At 38.2% G+C, this 19,872-nt stretch overlaps 2 protein-coding genes across 4 annotated transcripts in view; both read right to left on the bottom strand.

The window, feature by feature from the left end:
* The window catches only part of LRRC66 (leucine rich repeat containing 66), a 29,030-nt gene extending 27,311 nt beyond the window's left edge, over positions 1–1,719 (bottom strand). For all 3 annotated transcript variants that reach the window (XM_074324677.2, XM_074324676.2, XM_019741021.3), the window contains exon 1: positions 1,479–1,719. The gene's annotated coding sequence lies outside the window, so the exon portion shown is untranslated. The remainder of the gene's footprint in view (positions 1–1,478) is intronic.
* A 137-nt stretch (positions 1,720–1,856) lies between these two features.
* On the bottom strand, positions 1,857–19,872 carry SGCB (sarcoglycan beta). Its single transcript, XM_074324679.2, has 6 exons — positions 19,749–19,872; positions 15,551–15,760; positions 9,472–9,657; positions 8,628–8,819; positions 8,183–8,314; positions 1,857–5,092 (listed from the first exon to the last, which is right to left on the bottom strand). Exons 1-6 carry the CDS (start codon positions 19,779–19,781, stop codon positions 4,889–4,891), a joined length of 957 nt encoding a protein of 318 aa, XP_074180780.1. The 5' UTR covers positions 19,782–19,872; the 3' UTR covers positions 1,857–4,888.

Genomic DNA, 19,872 nt, shown 5'->3' with positions numbered 1-19,872 from the left:
TCTCCTCAGTCCAGATCCTATATATCCTTCTATATCCATTTCAAATCCTATGGCCTGAAGACCTTTTGTCCAGCTTTAGCCTCTACTTTGTCTTTGTTTTCAGAAATCTTTCAGTAAATGCTTATTGAATGAATGAATGCATATTAGCAACATTCAGTTGGACAGAATATCAACACTATCCTGCATTGCTACATTTTTGCTGTTTGTCTGTTTTAAACTCCCCCAAAGACTGTAAGCTCCCAGAAGGTAAGCATTATTATTTTCCATGTGAGACACACACACACACACACACACACACACACACACACAACTAGAACTATAAGCTTGAGAATATATACATAGGATGCCAAAAAATGTATACATAAGAAAGGAAAAACTATTAAAATTGTAATACTCAATATATCCCGATAACAAAAGATGAATACAAGTCACATTTGAATTTTGCAATTACAAGAGGTGCTCAGAGTGGTTACCATCAGCATAATTTTAATAGCTTTTTCCTTTCTTAAAATGTGTGTACGTTTTTTTGGCTCTCTCTCTCTCTCTCGCTCTCCATTTATACATATATAAAATTTCCTCACGTTTTATATTTTTAATAGTCGTCTGCAGTCTGTTATGGGACTGTGCTCTTTGGATGAATACATGAGTGAATAAAATTTACCATGCAACTTTTAAGCTTTGTTTTCATACAAGGTCAAGTCTCCCATTTTTGAAGGGCATCTAAATTCGGGTTATACATGGCCATGAATTGCAAAGGTGCCCTACAGCATGGAGAAGTGATTTATTTTCAGAGTACCTCTTATGCAATACCAGAAATTGAATTGATTTGTATAGTCAGAAAGATCTTTGTTTCTATATTCAAAGCTGCAATCATTATATATACAACTGTATACTAAGATAATGTAACAATATCAGCAACCACCAAATAAACAACAATAATTCACAGGCCCATTACTTTGTAGTATTAGAGAGAAACGTGGTTGAAAAATATTTATTCTTAAGGGGAATTAAAGATTTTCATTGACATGGTCCTTTCTAAGTTGAAGAGATCTACACATTAACTAATAGATCTGCATTCAAAACAGCTAGGTAATAATAATCTTATGTCTTAAAGTGAAACCTATTAATCTGTAAAGAAAAATTACATTTACTACATACAAACTTATGTGACTTAGGTAAGGAACCCCTGAGAACTCCTGAAAAATTTTCTGAGGAAATTGAAAAACAAGTAAAATGTAAATGTTTAAACAGACATATTCAAGCTGAAGTATGAGGAAGCAATTAAAAATATTGGGCGTGTGTGTCAGAGTGAAAGAGATAGGGAAAGGGCAGTAGAAAAAAAACCCAGAAAGTAGAAAGGAAATAAAGACTCCATTCTTATATAAAGGAAGTTAAAACAATTAGGGGGAAAAAAGAGAAAGAGGCTATTTTTCATTAAGTAGAAAGAACACAAGAGTAACAGTGTTTCTAAGGTATACCTTGTGATCCTTAGGTAGTTTTCAAACGGGCTCTATCTGGATCAAGCCAGGTGGGAATGTTAGACCCAAGCCTGTGAAGCTCCGCCCATCTGTCCACAGAGCCCGCCCTGTGGCAAACCTTCACCGTTTCATCGCCAGGCTCTGGCCTCTTGCCACAGCGACAGTGGGACACTGAGGTCAGGGCCAGTGGGGGGGCGGGGGGGGCTTCTCCACTGCCCTGGAGGACTACCCTCACTGGGGCTGTATAACTTCTAACTTCCAGCTCTAGGATTCCAGAAATACTGACTGGGGCCACAGTCTGAAACTAAATTTAATTCATGTTTGTATGATTAAGTAGAAACCTGGTAACATTTTAACCACTGAGAAATCAACAGCAAACAATTTACAGAATCTTTATTGTAAACAGAGGTCATTAATAGTTATTACAAATTGAATGAACTGAAACTCAAGTTAGCAATCTGAAACAGATTTATAGGTTTAGTTTGTATGGCATAATTTGTAATGTTTGCCCCCCCTCAACACGTTTTAAAAGATTACTAAAATTATCAGCATTTCAATGGTATCTTTTTTTTTTATCAAGTTTAGCACCGAAACTTTCTTACCCTCTTAAAAAAAAACAACTCATTCAAACTAGGTAGAATTTCCACCTTTCATCAACAAATCTATTACACAAAATTTGCTTTCTCATAATGCAAAAAGAATACAAATAAATATAGTTTTAAATATTGTAGACCATATGTAGGCAGTCCCCACCTTGTGTTGTTTTCCATTTTTCCTCTCTGCCCATTAGTTTTGAAAACATTTCGCTTTTATTTCATTTGTCTCCCTTGCCATTGCATCCCACTTCTCAAGTACTGCAGTTACTTAAACAAGGATGTGTCCCCTCTTCTCCTGGGACCCTGTCTTTGTCATCTACCTTTCCCTGGTCACTGCTTGTCACATCAGTGCTCATTATAGGGGAGGAACAACCAGCAGAAAGAGGAAAGTTAACATTTCAGTTTATAGAAAAATACGACCTGGTAGTGAGAATGAGTAGCTCAAGCTTTACTTTATGCAAAATAGGTGACAGGTAAAACAGACAGTTTGTTCTTGATCTGCTTTCCAGGGAATTTTCCAGGTCTGCATTTCAGTGAAAAAGTGGGATGACCTTTAAAGTGTCCTCAAATACTACACCTGTTACCTTAACAATCAATTCTATAAAAACATCAAAATATCCTCTCATGTCCAAAGCACTTAATGGAAATGTATCAAAAACACAAGTATTTCTCAAAGAGGAGTAAAAATAGATTATTTCATGAATTACATTCAATAAATAATATTTTATAACATAGCATCTGTAGTGTTTGTAAAAATATTTATTTAAACAAATTTTCAAAACAAATCTAAATAGAGCAGACAAGTAATGAATGTAAAATTTAAAAATATACTATGTATCTGAATGAAAATTCCAAAGGATTTTTTTCTGAATATCATTCAGATATTAAATGATACTGAATGTATTAAAATAGATTCTGAATGTCACTATAATTAATAACACTCAGAGGTCATAAATTTTACTTTCTTTTTTCTTCATTTAAAAACTGTATTCAGTACTATGTAGTAAGTCAATCTCTATTTTAGTATACTTTAATGACTATCGATAATCTCTAAGGCATTTGGTTTTTCTATCAAAGAGAACTGTAACAACACTGAATGCAAATTGTTTTTTGTATTTTTTTATCTACACAGTTCAAAGTGACCATGACAGGATATTGTCATAGTTGAATGCAGAGTAGGGCCTACGATTTATCACAACTGCCTACTTTATAGCAAACTACTTTGAAGTCTCTGCCCCTGATGTTGTGTATGTCTTAATAATACCAGAGAGTTCCTTTCAAGTTAAATATAAAATACATTAAAAATCAACCGACCTGAGGGTTGTAAATCATTACAGTGGGCTGGTGATATTAGGAGCAGAGTCAGTTCTCCTACTTCCTTAAAAATTATTTGTATTATTTCCTGCATTAGCACTGTTTAGTCTAGTGCTTCCCAACTTTTTTCAAGGCATGACACACATTAAAAAGGGTACTATCGCACATTGGGGTGAAGCCACTGGGCTATTCCTGGCCAGCGGGACTTAACTGGGGCCATGGCCTCCCTAACCCCCTCACTTCTTACTGTGTTGCCCTGAGGGCTGAGGGGATAAATACCTTGGCAATCCTTTTCCCCAGGTCAGGTACTCCAGTGTGCCAAGGCCCATCAGTCCGGAAAGTAGGGTAACCCATAAGTAGGCAATCTAACATCTCTATAGTATAATATTTTGGAATTGGCTTAGGATAGTTTAAAATCTAACAGGGATTGGCTATTTTCTTTTTGACACAATTGAGTGACTGATTTTTTTAACACGAGTAAGCATACCTATTTTGTTCGATTCTTACGTGTAAGTTTGAATTAGTCTTTGTTCAACTTTCTACAGTTTTAAATAATTAAAACTACAGTACTGATATTGAAAAGAACATGGTATTTGGAAGCAGGTACATCTAGGTTTGACCTACACCTGAATTCCAACCCCAACTCTTCTATTTCCTATGTGACATTAGGCAAATTTCTTAACGTCTCTGATCCTCAGTTTCCTAATAGGTAAAACTTGGATAATAACACCTACTTACAGAGCTCTGGTGAGAATTAGAGAAACAACACATGCAATGCCCAGGACAAAGCCTAGGATATATAAGATGCTTAGTAAATGACAGCTATTATCATTATCTAAAAGTTAAAGCTGAGATGGATAGAATTTTAGTTTCTACCACATTGTGAACATTTAGTATTTATCAATATGTAACAAGTAAACATTCTATAATATTAGAGTATTTTCCTCCTTGTGCAAAACTAAGGAACCACAGTTTCTTACTATCTCACATACATGAAGTTCTTTAATGATTCACTTGCATGTGAGAATATGGCTGCAAGTTAATGCACCAAAAACCTGTCTTTGCTCTAAGAAGCCATGAGACACAGTGTGTAACATTTACTGACGATGTGTACCTTTTAAATATCTTAAGTGGGTCTATCTTTATTTAGTTACCAAAAGCTTACTTATAGGGAGTCTCAACAGTTGCTTCAGCCCTTTATCCTTTAGACAAGGAATAGTGGAATTTTAAAAACACTTTTTAAAAGATTAATTTTGATTTTATTAATTTCTGATAATTACTTTAGAGAACTATAATTTGAAGATCAGTGCAAATTAATGAAACAGAAGGTAGGCTCTCTGAGAATATTTTAAATATGGAGATTATATATAATAGATACAGTAGTGTTCTGCAGATAAAATAATTATCAGTTATCACAAACTGTAAAAACATGATTTGCATGCATACTTAAAAAAAAAGTCAAGTCCAGACATGAACATATGGATGACCTCTCAGGTTCTTCTAATGAGTGTTACCACAGGGGTTGTCTGCAATTTGGCAGCCCATGTTCTGGCCCGTGACTTGCACTTTGAAGAGCGTTCCGTCCGCACACATACAGAGCTTGTAGCGCACCCAGTCGCCAGGACCAAACTGGTCTCCACTGGAGGAACTGGGGAGGCGAGTTGTGCTAACCATCACAGTTCCATTGAGGATGATGCTGTTTTCCTATTAGGAGAATAGTATAATTTATTTACCTCCGCAAATGAGGATAAAACAAGTCTAATAAAACTTATTGGCATATTAACAAGAAGGCAGTAAGAAAGAGTAAAGTTATGACCAAAACAAAGAAAACAAAACTAGTATCAAGATTTAACTAGTGACCTCTTAGTAATAGTTCAAATGTATACAAATGGATTTGTAACACAATTTATTTCTCAGTTAAAATTACATCAAAATTCCTAAGTGTATAATAAGACTAATGTTGATAAAGTCTCAGATCATTTTTATTTGTTACTTCCTAACAGAGTTTTAACAAGGTTACTGGTTGATAAGTTTCTGACGATAAGCAGAAAAAGACTTTTTCTCCTAGTGAAATTTAATTCCCAATGTTTTTGAACACCTCAAATGAGGATTCAAACTATACAATTTTGAAGACCAGGCACTCGAGGGAAACTGCCTGGAGGTTTTCTTCCTCAATCCCACTGTTCTAGAAACATTCTTGTATTGTAGGCTCCCTACCTCCCTTTTTAAAAAGAATTCCTAAGCTTCTCTCTCCTTTCGTTCCTTTTCTTTTTTCATTCATTCAACAAATAACGATTAAATGTCTACTATGTGTTCGACACTATTCTATGTGCTGGGGATATTGCAGTCGACAGACAGGCAAGGTTCAAATTCTCACACAGTTGACATTTTAATGGGAGAGGGGCAGTAAACACATGAGCAGGTAAGACAAATATGATATCTGAGAAAAATAACTCAGGAAAAGTAGGGAGAAAGTGACCAGGCAGGGGTTACACTTTACACAGGGTGGTTGGGGAAGGCCCCTCTGATAAGGTCACGCAGCAATGGGAACTGGATTATGTGAAGGAGTAAGCCATGTGGGTAACTGGGGAAGAACACTCTGGGCAGAGGAAACACTACACACAAAGGCCCCAAGATGTGCCTGGTGCTGTGGGAACAAGAAGGAGGTCAGTGCGGCTGAAGCAGAGAGAGTGAGGGGGTAGATTGGTAGGAGATGAGTCAATGAAATAACTAGGGGCCAGATAGGTAAGTCCAGGGAATGGACTTTGGATTTTATTCTGAATTAGGAAGCCATTTGGAGGGTTCTGAATAGGGAAGTGGTATGATCTTTTAAAAAGGATCATCCTGGCTGCTGTATACAGAACTAACTACAGGGTGAAAGAGGAAGTAGGGACCACTTAAGAGCTGTTCCAACAGTGCAGGTAGGAAATGATGATGGTTTATACCATGGTGGTGGTGGCGGTGCTGGTGGTGAAGGTGGTAAGAAGCAGCTAGATTCTGTACGTCTTCTGAAGGCAGAGCCTGAAGGCTTTGCTGATGTACTGATAGGTACCACTTAACTAGAAGGGAATCCTGAAAGAAATGTATGTTTGGGGAGGGAGGGAGGATATTAAGATTTTAGTCTTGTTGAATTTGAGTTGCCTGTTAGATATTGAAGTAGAGAAGGTAAGAAGGCAGGTGGATATGAGAATCACAGTTCAGAGGAGAGATTAAAGAGAGAATTTCAAATTTGAGAATCATCAGCTTATAGAGGGTATTTAAAGCAATGAGGAAGTTGGTTATAAAGTAATGAAAATGGCTAATTGACTATGAAGTGATAGTACATGGAATAAATAAGTCTTAAGTGATGACTTTTCCAATTTTGTTCCAGTGCTGCCATCTTGTGGTCATTTAATTTTATTTTCTTTAAATTGCTAAAGCCATCACTTTTTAAAAGCAGTTTGAGAAAACTCTAGTGATTAACTATACAGTTAAAAACTAACCACTAATATTAACTGAATTACAAAGCTAATTATTATTTTAAATACTGGCTTTTTCTTTAACTGTGGAGAAAGTGACATGTGTATGTATATTTTAAAGTATTTTAATATTTGTCATATTAACAACAGGTAGAATTCTCGGGGGGGGGGGAATAAAAGATTTAGTAACTCACTAATGGCTAAGTACAAATCTATAACATCTATTGCTTCTTCGAGTTTCTAGTGCAGAGAACAGCCCCCTGAGACCATTTTTCAACACTATTCTCTTAGAGAAATGGCTTCTTACTATACAGTACATGTAAAAAATACTCAGTATTGCTATTGAATTTCTGGCAAGAATCACATTTTAGGTTCATCTTTATTATTTAGAGGTTGGAATATGTGCTTTAATGGGAAAAGCTATTTTTGGAAGTTGGAAGAACTTAATTTTTAAAAGTCTTTTCCCCCTAAGACCTATGAAATTAAATTTAAAAAAGGAAAGATTTTGTAAGGCCATAGCTTTAAGTTCTCTTTTTTCATTTAATGCTCGTTAAAACAGATTTAATTAGCTTTAGTTAAGTAGCATATAGCAGGTGCTCAAAGACATTTTGAATAAATATTCTTTTACCAGGATTGTGAGTAGGTAAAACGTTTTGGGATTTATGGCTCCCTCATATGAAATATGTTACCTATTAAAGTTCAGATATAATCTGTAATGCGCAGAGAAAATCTCACTTTTCAATAGCTATAATAAAGGCAAAAGGTTTTTCCTTTGTAATTAATAATGGATATATAAATAAAAATACATTTTATATATTTCCTATTTGATTTTCACATCACTGGATACAAAACTCTGGAACAGATATGAAAAATCTAACTGAAAAAATACCCTGGCAACTTTGTGGAAGAGATACTTACTTTAATTTTCCAGAATTCTCTTTTGGAAGTTTTTTTGCTTTTTGTTTTGTTTTTTTCCTTTTAAAATAATATAGGTAGCAGTATGTAAAAAAAAAATTTTTTTTTAGACAATAACAGGCAAGCAGAAATAAAATTAAAATTAAAATAATCTGTTATCCTGCGACCCATAGTTAATCACTGTTGATCTATTGACATACCTGCCCAGGTTTTTATAAACATATATATGTTCTGAAAAGTAAAAATGAGATATTTCACAAATTGTTTTATAACTTTCTTTTACTTCACAATCCATTTTGAACATCCTTCCATGTCAAAAATACAACTACACTGCCATTTTCAATAATTGCATATTATTCTACATATGGATTTATGTACCCAAGAATCTATTAATTCTCTTAAACTCTTAAAAAATACTCACTGCTTTTAACTCCATATTACCACCCATGTGAAATTCAATGGTTTTGCCCATAATGAACACGCCTTCATTTCCACGCACTATAGCACGCCCATCAACTTTTATATTTAAATCACTAGTAGCATTGCTGGTAATCTGAAAAAAAAAAAGAAGTAGTGAAAAGAGTTTCTAAATTAAAGTGAGAATTATTATCAGAGATAGCGGAATAGGTGTTTCAATGTGAAATATGAAAGGCAAGTGTTTTCATTCACATTTTACAGATGTTGAGATAAAGAGAGATGACTTGATAATGATCACATCAGCTAGTTAATAACACATCTAGAACTAATCCGTTCCATTGCTCTGGAATTTCTTTCATATCACTAGCAAACAGTGAAACTCCCCTCCCATTTTGTAACTTCAGACAATAATTTTCTTCCATTAATAAAGCAAAGAAAATAAATCATACCCTTTCAGTAGATGCTTTTTGAACATTCAAACTTTTCACTCCACTTGGTAAATGAAACTCATGAGTTTCGTAGTCTGTGCTGAATAAGATATTTTGAGTCCTTGGGTCGAAAAACTGCATACCAATGTCACTTGTAATAGAAGTTTTGTTCTTTTCTACACTGAGCTTTGTTGTCCCTTGCTGAAAAACAATCTTCAGAAAAACAATTTTCATGAATGGTTTCAAAGAAGACTGCAACCAAACTTCATCAAGAACATTGTTAGAACACTCTGTAATAATAGACTAATTTTAAATAGTTTTAACTGCTTCTGTCTATCCCCCCTCCACCCACTTGGGAGAAGAGTTCTTTAAATGAAGGCTTATGTGTTTATTTGCTTATACTGCTCTGCACAAATACATGGGTCACAGGGCAAATGGACGGAGGCTGACGATGGGCGGAGGAGGTAAGGATACCTCCTTGAGGTTCTAGGCAGTTACAAACCTGTGTGACAGCAGCCACTTGGCATGGGCTGCCACTGACTAGATGGGTGTACTCTCTTCTAGACTCCCAGAAAGTAGAGGGTATTCTGATCTGGGAAGGTGCTTTTTTTTTAACGGTTTCCTTGTACGGAGAAGAAAAGAGTAAACTATGTATTCTTACAGTAATTACATCACAGAAAACACTACCAAGGAACAAAATCCAGAATATTAAGAAAGTATCTAATATTAATAAATTGTAAGACCAACAATATTATTAAATATATTTATGAACTTTCCCTAAAGGAAAACATCCATTTCTAAGAATCAACTCTAGGTTTTCCCAAGAATTTTTCTTTAATGTCTCTCAATTAACGTGGTAACTTACAGGCTGGTTGTTGCCAGTAATCACCAAATTTTCGTTTCGCCTTCCTCCTACTGTGCTCTTATAAAGAGGATGTATAACTCCCATGTCAGAAACTTGCTTAAATCGAAGCAGACCACTTTCATGAAACTCCATGCTGTCACAGCCATTTGGTCCAATGCGAATCACAGCCCAGATAACAAGTGTTATCTAAAAAAGAAAACAAGCCTACTGTTAATAGGTAGCATACATTTAACATAATTGGAAAACAAATAGAAAAGATAACTGCCAAAGGATTAAACTTTCCAGTGTTTTATCGGTGAGATGAACATATCAATTGGTTTTCCACTTAAAAACAAAATCAATTTTATTTTTATCAAGGTATTACATGCAAATAGTTAAAAGTTAAAAAGTGCTAAAAGGTCTATAAAAAAAAAAAAGAGCAGTTTCTTATTTTGTCTACCCTCTCCATATCTCACCCAGGGACAACCACTTTCAATAATTTTCACTATTTCGTCCAGAATTTACCTCCTTATTTCTAAATAGTATGTGTATATTGTTTCTTCACTCTTCAATTTTAGGTTTTGTTAGTTTCCTATTTTAGCAGGTAAGAATTTTAGCTCATCTGTATTTCTTTTCCAACTTGAATCTCAAGTTTTGGTTAAATCCATGTTCAATACTTTCAGTATAATAACCATTTAAATATTATTTACTGCTAAGCCAAATACTGTATTATGATGGCAGATCCTTTCTTGTACTTTGTGTCTCTGAATTTAATATTTGTTTTTCCTTTGCTTAGTTTCTTTGAAAATCTAACTAAATCTTTTCAAACCTTCCAACATTTCTGCCAAATGTCTCTCACTAAAATGTTCTAGTGGTCCAAACCTCTCAGATCATTTATAACTTCTATTTTTCTCTCCCAAGAAATCTTCCTGGAACCCCTATTTTCTTGCCTCAGTCTGGACTGTTACCCTTTGGGTCTGCTGCACAGCTGTAATCATGAACTTTTCCCTTCACTTTCATGCTGGAACTTCCTTTTGTTTTTCTCCCTTCTCTCCCTCTGGATACCCAGTTTCCGGTATCCTTATCTTCAACTTGCTTGGTTTATACCTTCTTTTTGGTAGTGCACATCCTCCAGTAGGCTCCTTAAAAATCTATGTGAAGTGGGAGCCGGCTCGGTGGCTCAGGCGGTTAGAGCTCTGTGCTCCTAACTCCGGAGGCTGCCGGTTCGATTCCCACATGGGCCAGTGGGCTCTCAACCACAGGTTGCCAGTTCAATTCCTCGAGTCCCACAAGGGATGGTGGGCTCTGCCCCCTGCAACTAAGATTGAACACGGCACCTTGAGCTGAGCTGCCTCCCGGATGGCTCAGTTGTTGGTTGGAGCGCAGGCTCTCAACCACAAGGTTGCCAGTTCAATTCCTCAACTCCCTCAAGGGATGGTGGGCAGCGCCCCCTGCAACTAAAATTGAACACAGCAACTTGAGCTGAGCTGCCGCTGAGCTCCCAGATGGCTCAGTTGGTTACAGCATGTCCTCTCAACCACAAGGTTGCCGGTTCAACTCCCGCAAGGGATGGTGGGCTGTGCCCCCTGCAACTAGAAAACGGCAACTGGACCTGGAGCTGAGCTGCGCCCTCCACAACTAAGACTGAAAGGATAACAACTTGAAGCTGAACAGAACCCTACACAACTAAGATTGAAAGGACAACAACTTGATTTGGAAAAAAGTCCTGAAGTACACACTGTTCCCCAATAAAGTCCTGTTCCTCTTAAACAACAACAAAAACAAAAAAAACAAACAAAAAAATCTATGTGAAGTAACATTTTCTGAGAGTGTGCATGGCTAAAAAATGTCTTATATTCCCTCCCATCTGATCAATAGTCTAGGTTGGTATACATTTCTAGATTAGAAACTGTTTTCTGGCCATATTACCCAAAGCAATATACAGATTTAATGCAATCCCCATCAAAATCCCAATGGCATTTTTAGAGAAATAGAACAAAAAATCATCAGATTTGTTTGGAACCACAAAAGACCCCGAATAGCCCAAGCAATCTTAAGAAAAAAGAACAATACTGGAGGTATCACACTCCCTGACTTTAGCTTGTACTACAGGGCTACAATAATCAAAACAGCATGGTATTGGCAGAAAAACAGACACATAGACCAATGGAATAGAATTGAGAACCCAGAAATAAAACCATATAAATATGGACAGATACGTTTTGACAAGGAAGCAAAAAACATACAATGGAGCAAAGACAGCCTCTTCAATAAATGGTGCTGGGAGAATTGTATAACCACGTGCAAAAGAATGAAACTGGACTGCTATCTGTCACTATGTACCAAAATTAATTCAAAATGGATCAAGACTTAAGCATAAGACCTGACACAATAAACTGCATAGAAGAAAACATAGGTACTAAACTTATGGACCTTGGGTTCAAAGAGCATTTTATGAGTTTGATTCCAAAGGCAATGGAAGTAAAAGCTAAAATAAACGAATGGGACTATATGAAACTTAAAAGCTTCTGCACAGCAAAAGAAACCATCGACAAAATAAAGAGGCCACCAACTGAATGGGAGAAGATTTTTGCAAACAGTGCCTCAGATAAGGGGCTAATATCCAAAATATACAAGGAACTCATGAAACTCAACAACAAAAAAACAAACAACCCAACTGAAAAATGGGCAGAGGACCTGAAGAAACATTTCTCCAAAGAGGACATACAAATGGCAAATAGACATATGAAAAAAATGCTCAACATCACTAATCATCAGAGAAATGCAAATCAAAACCACAATGAGATATCACCTCACCCCAGTCAGAATGGCTATCACCAACAAGATAAATAGTAGCAAGTGTTGGAGAGGTTGTGGAGAAAAAGGAACCCTCACACACTGTTGGTGGGAATGCAGACTGGTGCAGCCGTTATGGAAAGCAGTGTGGAGGTTCCTCAAAAAATTACGAATAGAATTACCATATGACCCCGCAATCCCTCTCCTGGGTATCTACCCAAAAAATCTGAAAACATTTATCCATAAAGACACGTGTGCTCCAATGTTCATTGCAGCTTTGTTTACGGTGGCCAAGACATGGAAACAACCAAAATGTCCTTCGATAGATGAATGGATAAAGAAGTTGTGGTATATATACACAATGGAATACTATTCGGCAGTAAGAAAAGATGATATAGGAACATCTGTGACAACATGGATGGATCTTGCGAGTATAATGCTAAGCGAAATAAGTCAGACAGAAAAAGCAGATAACCAGATGATTTCACTGATATGTGGTATATAAACCAAAAACAACAAAAGAACAAGACAAACAAATGAGAAACAAAAACTCGTAGTAGTTTAGTGGTTACCAGAGGGTAAGGGAGGTGGGGGGTGGGAGATTAGGGTAAGGGGGATCAAATATATGGTGATGGAAGGAGAACTGACTCTGGGTGGTGAACACACAATGGGATTTATAGATGATGTAATACAGAATTATACACCTGAAATCTATGTAATTTTACTAACAATTGTCACCCCGATAAATTAAAAATAAATAAATAATTAATTTTAAAAAAAAAAGAAACTGTTTCCTCTCTGTATTTTGAAGGCCTTTGCTTTCTTGCTCTCTAGTGTTCAGTGCTACTTTTGAGAGGTTCAATGCCACTCTGATTTTGTATTCTTTTTACATAACCTGTTTCTTTTTCCTCTGGAAGATTTTAGGATTTTCTATTTATTCTTGGTTTTCTTAAATTTCACAGTAATGGCCTTGGTATGAATCTTTTCTATGCAGTATGCTGGACCCAGAACGTAGTTTTAAATTTGTTCTCGGAAATTTTCTTGATTTGTTTGACAACTTTCTCCCCAGTGTGTTCCCTCTTCTGTTTCTGAAACTCCTATTAACAGAATGTTACAGTTCTTGGATTGATTCTTTAATGTTATTGAACTTTCTGGAAGAAAGTTCTTCCAATATCTATCTACCTATCTGTTTGTCTATCTATCCATCCATCCATCCATCCATCCATCCATCCATCCATCCATCCATCCGTCTGTCCATCCATGTCTAGATTTCTAGGAGTTGGTCCGTCTTCTTTAATTGCTCCTTTTTGATGGCATGTTGTCCATGTTTCATGGATGTAATATCTTTTCATTTCTCTGAAGATACTGCTTTTAGGGTTTTGTTTTGTTTTGTTTTTTAAGTTTTCTGTTATTCATTTCATTTTTCTCTATCTCCTTGAATTCCTACTTTCCCCATGGTTTGGATATTTTAGGTCTCTATCATTTTTCCATTCTGGGAGTTTTCCTCCAAAATATATTGATCCTTTGTGGCTCAGTGTTCATATTTAACAGTGAGGTTACAAAACGTCCATAGAAAGTTCTCTGTGTGGGGTGGGGTTTGTGATTGACAGGCTTCCCAGGAGGGAGATCATGTGACTTTTTCACTGGGACCTGCCAAGGGTAATATCTTCAGGGTTTTTTTTCCAGGTGCTTCAGTTTCTCCAGAGGAGGCTATTTTATCTCTTGCCCAGGGTATCTCTTGCCTGGAGTATCAGAAAACGAGGTGGAAGATAAGGACAAAGAAGCCTGGGAAAGGGAGTCTCAGTGCTCAGGATTTAGACTTCCCTGCTTTCGGTAGGGAACCCCACCCCTACCTCCTCTGTGCAACAGCCTCAGGCAGAAAGAATCCTCTCTGGTTCAGCGTATTTTCGTGTGGGCTTAGGAGCAGTAGTTGCCTCACTGCTGGCTGGAAGGCAGAGGAAGGCTAGGGATCCCCTGGCTCCTTCTACAGATTTTCAAACAAGCTCTGTTTTCAGTTCCCGCCTCACCTCTGCTTTTCGGGGTACTTGTACTTCCAGTTCCTGAGGCGTTTCAGGATTCTGCAAGGAGCTTTCACCCACACACCCTGCAACCTCGTCTCTCACACACACAGCAGTTTCTCTTCTCTGATAAGTTATCTGCTATTCCTTCTCCTCCTTTTTGTCTTCATATGTTATGATTTAGATTTCAGTTAAATCCTACTTTCTTCTAAGATATTTCTGTCTCTTGACATTTTCACCTGGAGATGAGCTTTTTAGAGAGGAAGGGGATGATAATGTCTTTTCTCTGCCATCTTAATCAAAAGTTTCCAAGAAAATAAATTTACAAAATAAAATAAATTCAGAATATGTGCTCCTAGTAAAGCTATTTACAGTACCAGCTCTTTTTAAGTAAAGAATTAGACACAAATGTTTTGGATGTACATAAATACAAAGGACTGGTTTGAGAGTATTAGAAGTAAAGAAGAAAGTAAATGGAATCACTTTAGAATTGCCGAAGTCCACGTTCATGATCAGTGGTTAAGTACACCAATAATCACGCTCTGAAAATATGTATCCACACACATGCCAGAGGGTTTCAGATTTAACCCTCAGATAGTTATGCCCTTGGATTGAAAGTCTTCTTTATTAAAAAAGCAAATCTCTTTGGGAAAGGCAACATACCAGGTACTTAGCACCTTAGTGTAGACCAGCCTACCAGAGCCTTTCATTCTTTAACAACAGAGATTTAAGACTATAAAAAATAACCCTTTACTGCCACCCGAGGGTTTACAATTTTAAAATGGAATTTATAGATGATGTAATACAGAATTGCACACCTGAAATCTATGTAATTTTACTAACAATTGTCACCCCAATAAATTTAATAAAATAAAATTAAAAAAAAAAAAAGAAATTAAAATCTAGCCAAGGAGATAAGACGAAGTGTGGGAAAAGCTGAATGAAAACAGACACGATTATATTTTTTAAGAGAGGTGAAGGCAATAAAATCACCTTGGCAAAGGTCTTTTCTGCTGAGTTGATCCTATCCTTTTAAAACTTAAGTCCTTTAAAGGGAAGGATCCATGGACATTTTTTTCTAAATAAAATGAATACATGGCAATATTAGCATGTTTTTATATATAAAGTAGTCATCGAAACACAGTAAGAGATAAAACGTGTAGAAAAGAAGAAAGTAAGAGGGTCTTGAAAGAAATTATAGAAACGAAGTCCATGATTTCACTGAAAAACAGATGAAAAATTCCCCATGGTAAGGAAAAAAAGAATGTGCTGTGCTGCATACTCACAATTAAGTTGATGACAGCCAGGATAAACAAGAGGACGATCACACAGATGGCCAGGTTGCCCTTCCTCCCTCTCAAGCCTGTTTTATGGAGGCGATCCTCATCAATTGGAATATATCCGGCTTTAAAGTTACTGTTGTGCTCCTTGTTGACATTTCTTCTCTCAACAGCCTTCTCCCGCATGGACTTCTTTACAGGACCATTGGAACTTTGCTAAAACAAAGCACAACACATAGGGACAGCTATAGCCTCTCTTTTTGATGCATTTATTTATTAAGTGCATATTCGTAACCAAAGAAAGCGGAATTGGTTAGTGATATATTTTCCAGTAACAAACTTCAAGCCACATTTAATTGCAGGTGCTCAGTAAGGGCCTTACTGTGCTTGGAGGTGTCATAGAGGAGAACTTTCAGTGTGACTATTTGATAACATATTTCTACTCTCTGCTGTGAACAGTCCTACTTCAGTAAGTGTACAGTTAGCTCATTTGGGGAAAGAATTGACATACACATTTGTTTGCTTGTGTTTTTTTTTAAGGAGGGCACAGCTCACAGTGGCCTATGTGAGGATTGAACCAGCAACCTTGACGTTATTAGCACCACGCTCTAACCAACTGAGCTAACAGGCCACCCCCTAAAAAGTTGTTTTAATTTCCAATCTGGCAAATATCAATGGATATAACCCACATAAAAAAAAGGGCTTTGGAATTGTCCATAATTTTTAAGAGTTCAAAGAGAACCTGAGACCAAAAAGTTTGAGACCTCTGACTTAGACTGTGGTTGAATGACATTTTAGGTAATAACCTGGCCCATCACGAACACAAAAGAAATGGGTAGAAATGGATACTGCACAATTTACATATTTCATAGAACTCTGAGAAAATTCACTTATTAAGTAGGTATTTAGTAAGCACTTTATGCTTAAGCATAAATAGGAATACAAACGAAATATAGGACAGGATCCTTGTCCTCTAGACAAACAAATGTGATTTGTGTATATGGAATAATTAGCATGCAATAAAGGATTCTGTATGCTCAGGTGCCAAAACCAATGGTATAGACAATATATGCTGTGGAATTCAATGAGAGGAGAGACAGGATGGCTTGGAGTTGTCAGGGAAACCAGAAGGAGTAGGTGGGTCAGATCTGGTAATTCAGGGAGAATAAAGTTGGAAATGTCGGGCAGGTTGTTCAAGTTCTTGGACGGCTGGGTGCAAATTCTAGTCTTTATGTCTGTTTACCTGGGAGTCACTGGAGATTTCTGAGCATGAATGGCACATGTATGTTTCAGGATGCTAAATGTGGCCCTGGTAGGAGCTAGGAAAGAGGATTAAGTAGACTGTAAGCAGGCTGTTGGGGATGCTGTAGTAATGGAGGTTAGTGGAAACGAAGGCCTAAACTAAGGTGGGATGAAAAAGGAGAGATGGAAAATATACTTCAACAGAAAAGTTAACTGAATTTGTAGCTATGTCAAAAAAAGAACCTCATGTTTACTGAATGATGACTAGTTAAATATGGGGAATGAAGGAGGGAGATTCTACATGTGTTGCGTTTGAATTGAATGAGAAATACCACATGCCTCAAAGCCCATAGGAAGGATGGGATATTAGGTCAGTCAGGACTAGAGATAGATTTGAGAGTCCTCAGCCTCGAGGTAAGTTAAATCTATGAGGCTGTATCAGTTTACTGTGAAAAACAGTATAGAGGGAAGAGAGAAGCCCTGGACATAGTCCTGGGAAACTTTAAACATGCAGGGAATGTGGACAATGAGAAAGACAATGAATGGTAAGAAAATCAAGGATGTGTACTGTTGCTGAACTTGATTTGTCAGGAAGTGCCTCCGTAAGATGAACTTTGAGAGTAGGAATTAGTCCTGAAACGGTGCCAGCATGTGCACATCTAGTTTTGAGTTCAGAAGGAGAAAAGAGGAAAGAGGGAGTCTAGCTAAAGAATCATGTACTGTTAGAGAAACATTGTGCTTTTCTTTGTTGTTGTTAGTACCTCCCCAGTCCTTCAATTTGTAGGAGGACTAGTATATTTGATGGCAGAAGGAAATATGCCAAGAGAGGCAGGAGAGCAAGTGGTACAGAGGACAAGAGAACAGTCTTACAGGGTGGGCTCCCACATCATTGAAATGGTTTACACCACGAAGGGAAAACCTTCTTCATTTTCCTAGGGATGCCACGAAAGAGAGGAGAAAGTTACTGGCATCTCACCAGGGCGTAGCAGGCTGGTTGAGGGCTTATGGAAAAAGACAGGAAAGATCATCTTGAGTAATGTGGTAGATAAAATTTTTAAATTCCACAAAGCAGCAAGGAGAGCTCTGTAGAAGAGAATTCAATCTACTCAATAGATTTTATCACAAAACACGATGCTGAATATAGTTGTGGTGGTTGTGTACCTACATGAGGTGCGACATCTATCAGGGTGCATGACACTAGATGTTTTAGAGTTGAATATGCATTTTGATAGCCCCCCCCCCCAAAGATAGTAAAATCCCTTAAGGGAGGTGTGCCTTCTTCTACTGTTCACAGACATGTGTGACAATGCTGATAGATGTGCAATTTAAAAATCTTAGCCAGAGTTTGAATATAGGTCTGATGAGAGAGACAGGGCAAAATGCATCCTGCCTAGGATGCATACTTTACTCTTCTCTGCAAATTCACGTGCACTGTTATATTCATTGAATGCACTTTACATTTATTGAAGAGTTATTATATGCCAGATGCTCAGACTACTAAAATGAGCAAGACACGGCACCTACTCTCAATGAACTTCCTTACAGGTAAGTAGGGTAGATAGTCAGGGTCATTAACAACTGCAGTTCAACGTGCCAAGTGCCGTAGAGGAGCAATGCACAGACAGCAGAGGAATGCAACTCCACTTCGCAAGCAGAAGCATCAGTGAAGGTTTTTAAGAAAACTTGAGGTTTTAGTTGAATCTTGAAAGATAAACAGGAGTTAGGCAAAAGTGCAGCTATAGATGAAATGTGTACAGGCAACTGCATAGGAAAGGGGCAAAAAGGTGTGAGATGTGGTTAGAGGCCAGTAAATGAATGGATATAAGTACCATGTCAAGAATGATGGATTCTATCTGAAGGCGATGGGGGACTGACTACTGAAGATGTGAAATAGGTTAGTGATACAAGAGAATTTGCATTAGAGCAAAATCAAACCAGTAAGAGATGAACTGGAATAGACAAGTTTATTTTAGGTCCCTAAGAATGACTCTTCCAGTGATATATATCCAATAGATCTCTAAAAGCCGTTAATTAGCTAAGAAAATCTTCCCAGAAAAAAAAGATTTTTTGGAGACCGAATGTTGGCTGCTTGACTCGTATTTATTTTTTTAAAGTGTTGAAGAATGGGACTTTTTCAAAAGAATCTACCACATCATAGTTTTTTTTTTTTTAAGGGAAATAACAGTGAAAGAAAAAAGTGACGATGAAAATTATTTTTATAACAAATCACCTTAGTAACTATAGGTATGTGTATGTATCTTTACACACACACACTTCATGTATACATATATACATATGTCCAGCTTGCTTTTGGAGGAAAATAGCCTTTTAAACTTTTCTAAGTTACAAGTTCACAATGCCGATCATGCATTACTTCATAACGCATTTTTAAAAATGATTTTAAGCCAATCGGTCAGAAGACAGTTTCATACTGGTGACGAGATCTCCAAAAACCAAAGCGGGCGGAGAAATAGGGATGTCTGCATCTCCACACTGGGGATGACAGACACAAGAAGTGGCCGCAGGCTGACACCCAGGCAACAGCTGTGTCTTGGCTGCTGTCGGGGGAGCCTGGCGGCGGCGGGGCTGAGGTTATTTTTACCCGCATCTTAGCTTTGCCACCGAGCGCACGTCCCGGGCTCGTCCCCGCGCAGGCTCCCGGCGCCGCGGCCGCCTTCCGGCCTCTTAGGACCGCGACCCCTCCTCATCCCAGCCGAGGGACAGCCAGGCCAGGCCGAGAGCCCGGCTCGCTTCTCCTCCCCAGCCCCGGAGCCCCTGCCCGGGGGCTCGCCCGGCCTCTGCCAGCATCCCGGGCTGCAGACAGCGCCTCCCGCCCCGCCCCGCCCGCCCCGCGGAGCCCCCTCCCGCCGGCCAGCCCCAGGCCAGCCCCACCGGCAGGACCCCGGGGCCCCTGCTCCCGCCCCTGCCCCTGCAGTCCGCGGCCGCGGCGGGGCTCACAGACCTGCTCGGCCGCCGCCGCCGCTGCCGCCGCCATCTTCCCGCGGCCGCCGCACCCCGAGCGCCTGCGCCTGCGCCCTGGCGGCCGGGTGGGAGGGGGGACCTGCGGCTCACTGCCCCCCAACCCT

Source organism: Rhinolophus sinicus, chromosome 1 (genome assembly GCF_057876585.1).
Source record: "Rhinolophus sinicus isolate RSI-liver-muscle chromosome 1, RSI-T2T, whole genome shotgun sequence".
In the NCBI taxonomy this organism is placed as follows: domain Eukaryota; kingdom Metazoa; phylum Chordata; class Mammalia; order Chiroptera; family Rhinolophidae; genus Rhinolophus; species Rhinolophus sinicus.
The sequence above is the reverse complement of the archived record's forward strand: the minus strand, read 5'-3'. Positions and strand labels throughout refer to the sequence as shown.

Excerpts from the sequence above, each read along its gene's own strand:
- SGCB (XM_074324679.2), bottom strand. The coding sequence starts at position 19,781 with ATGGCGGCGGCAGCGGCGGCGGCGGCCGAGCAG. Across the intron at positions 15,761-19,748 it reads CGGCGGCGGCGGCCGAGCAG|CAAAGTTCCAATGGTCCTGT; the intron begins GTCTGTGAGCCC and ends GCTTTGTTTTAG. Across the intron at positions 9,658-15,550 it reads TGGCTGTCATCAACTTAATT|ATAACACTTGTTATCTGGGC; the intron begins GTGAGTATGCAG and ends TTTCTTTTTTAG.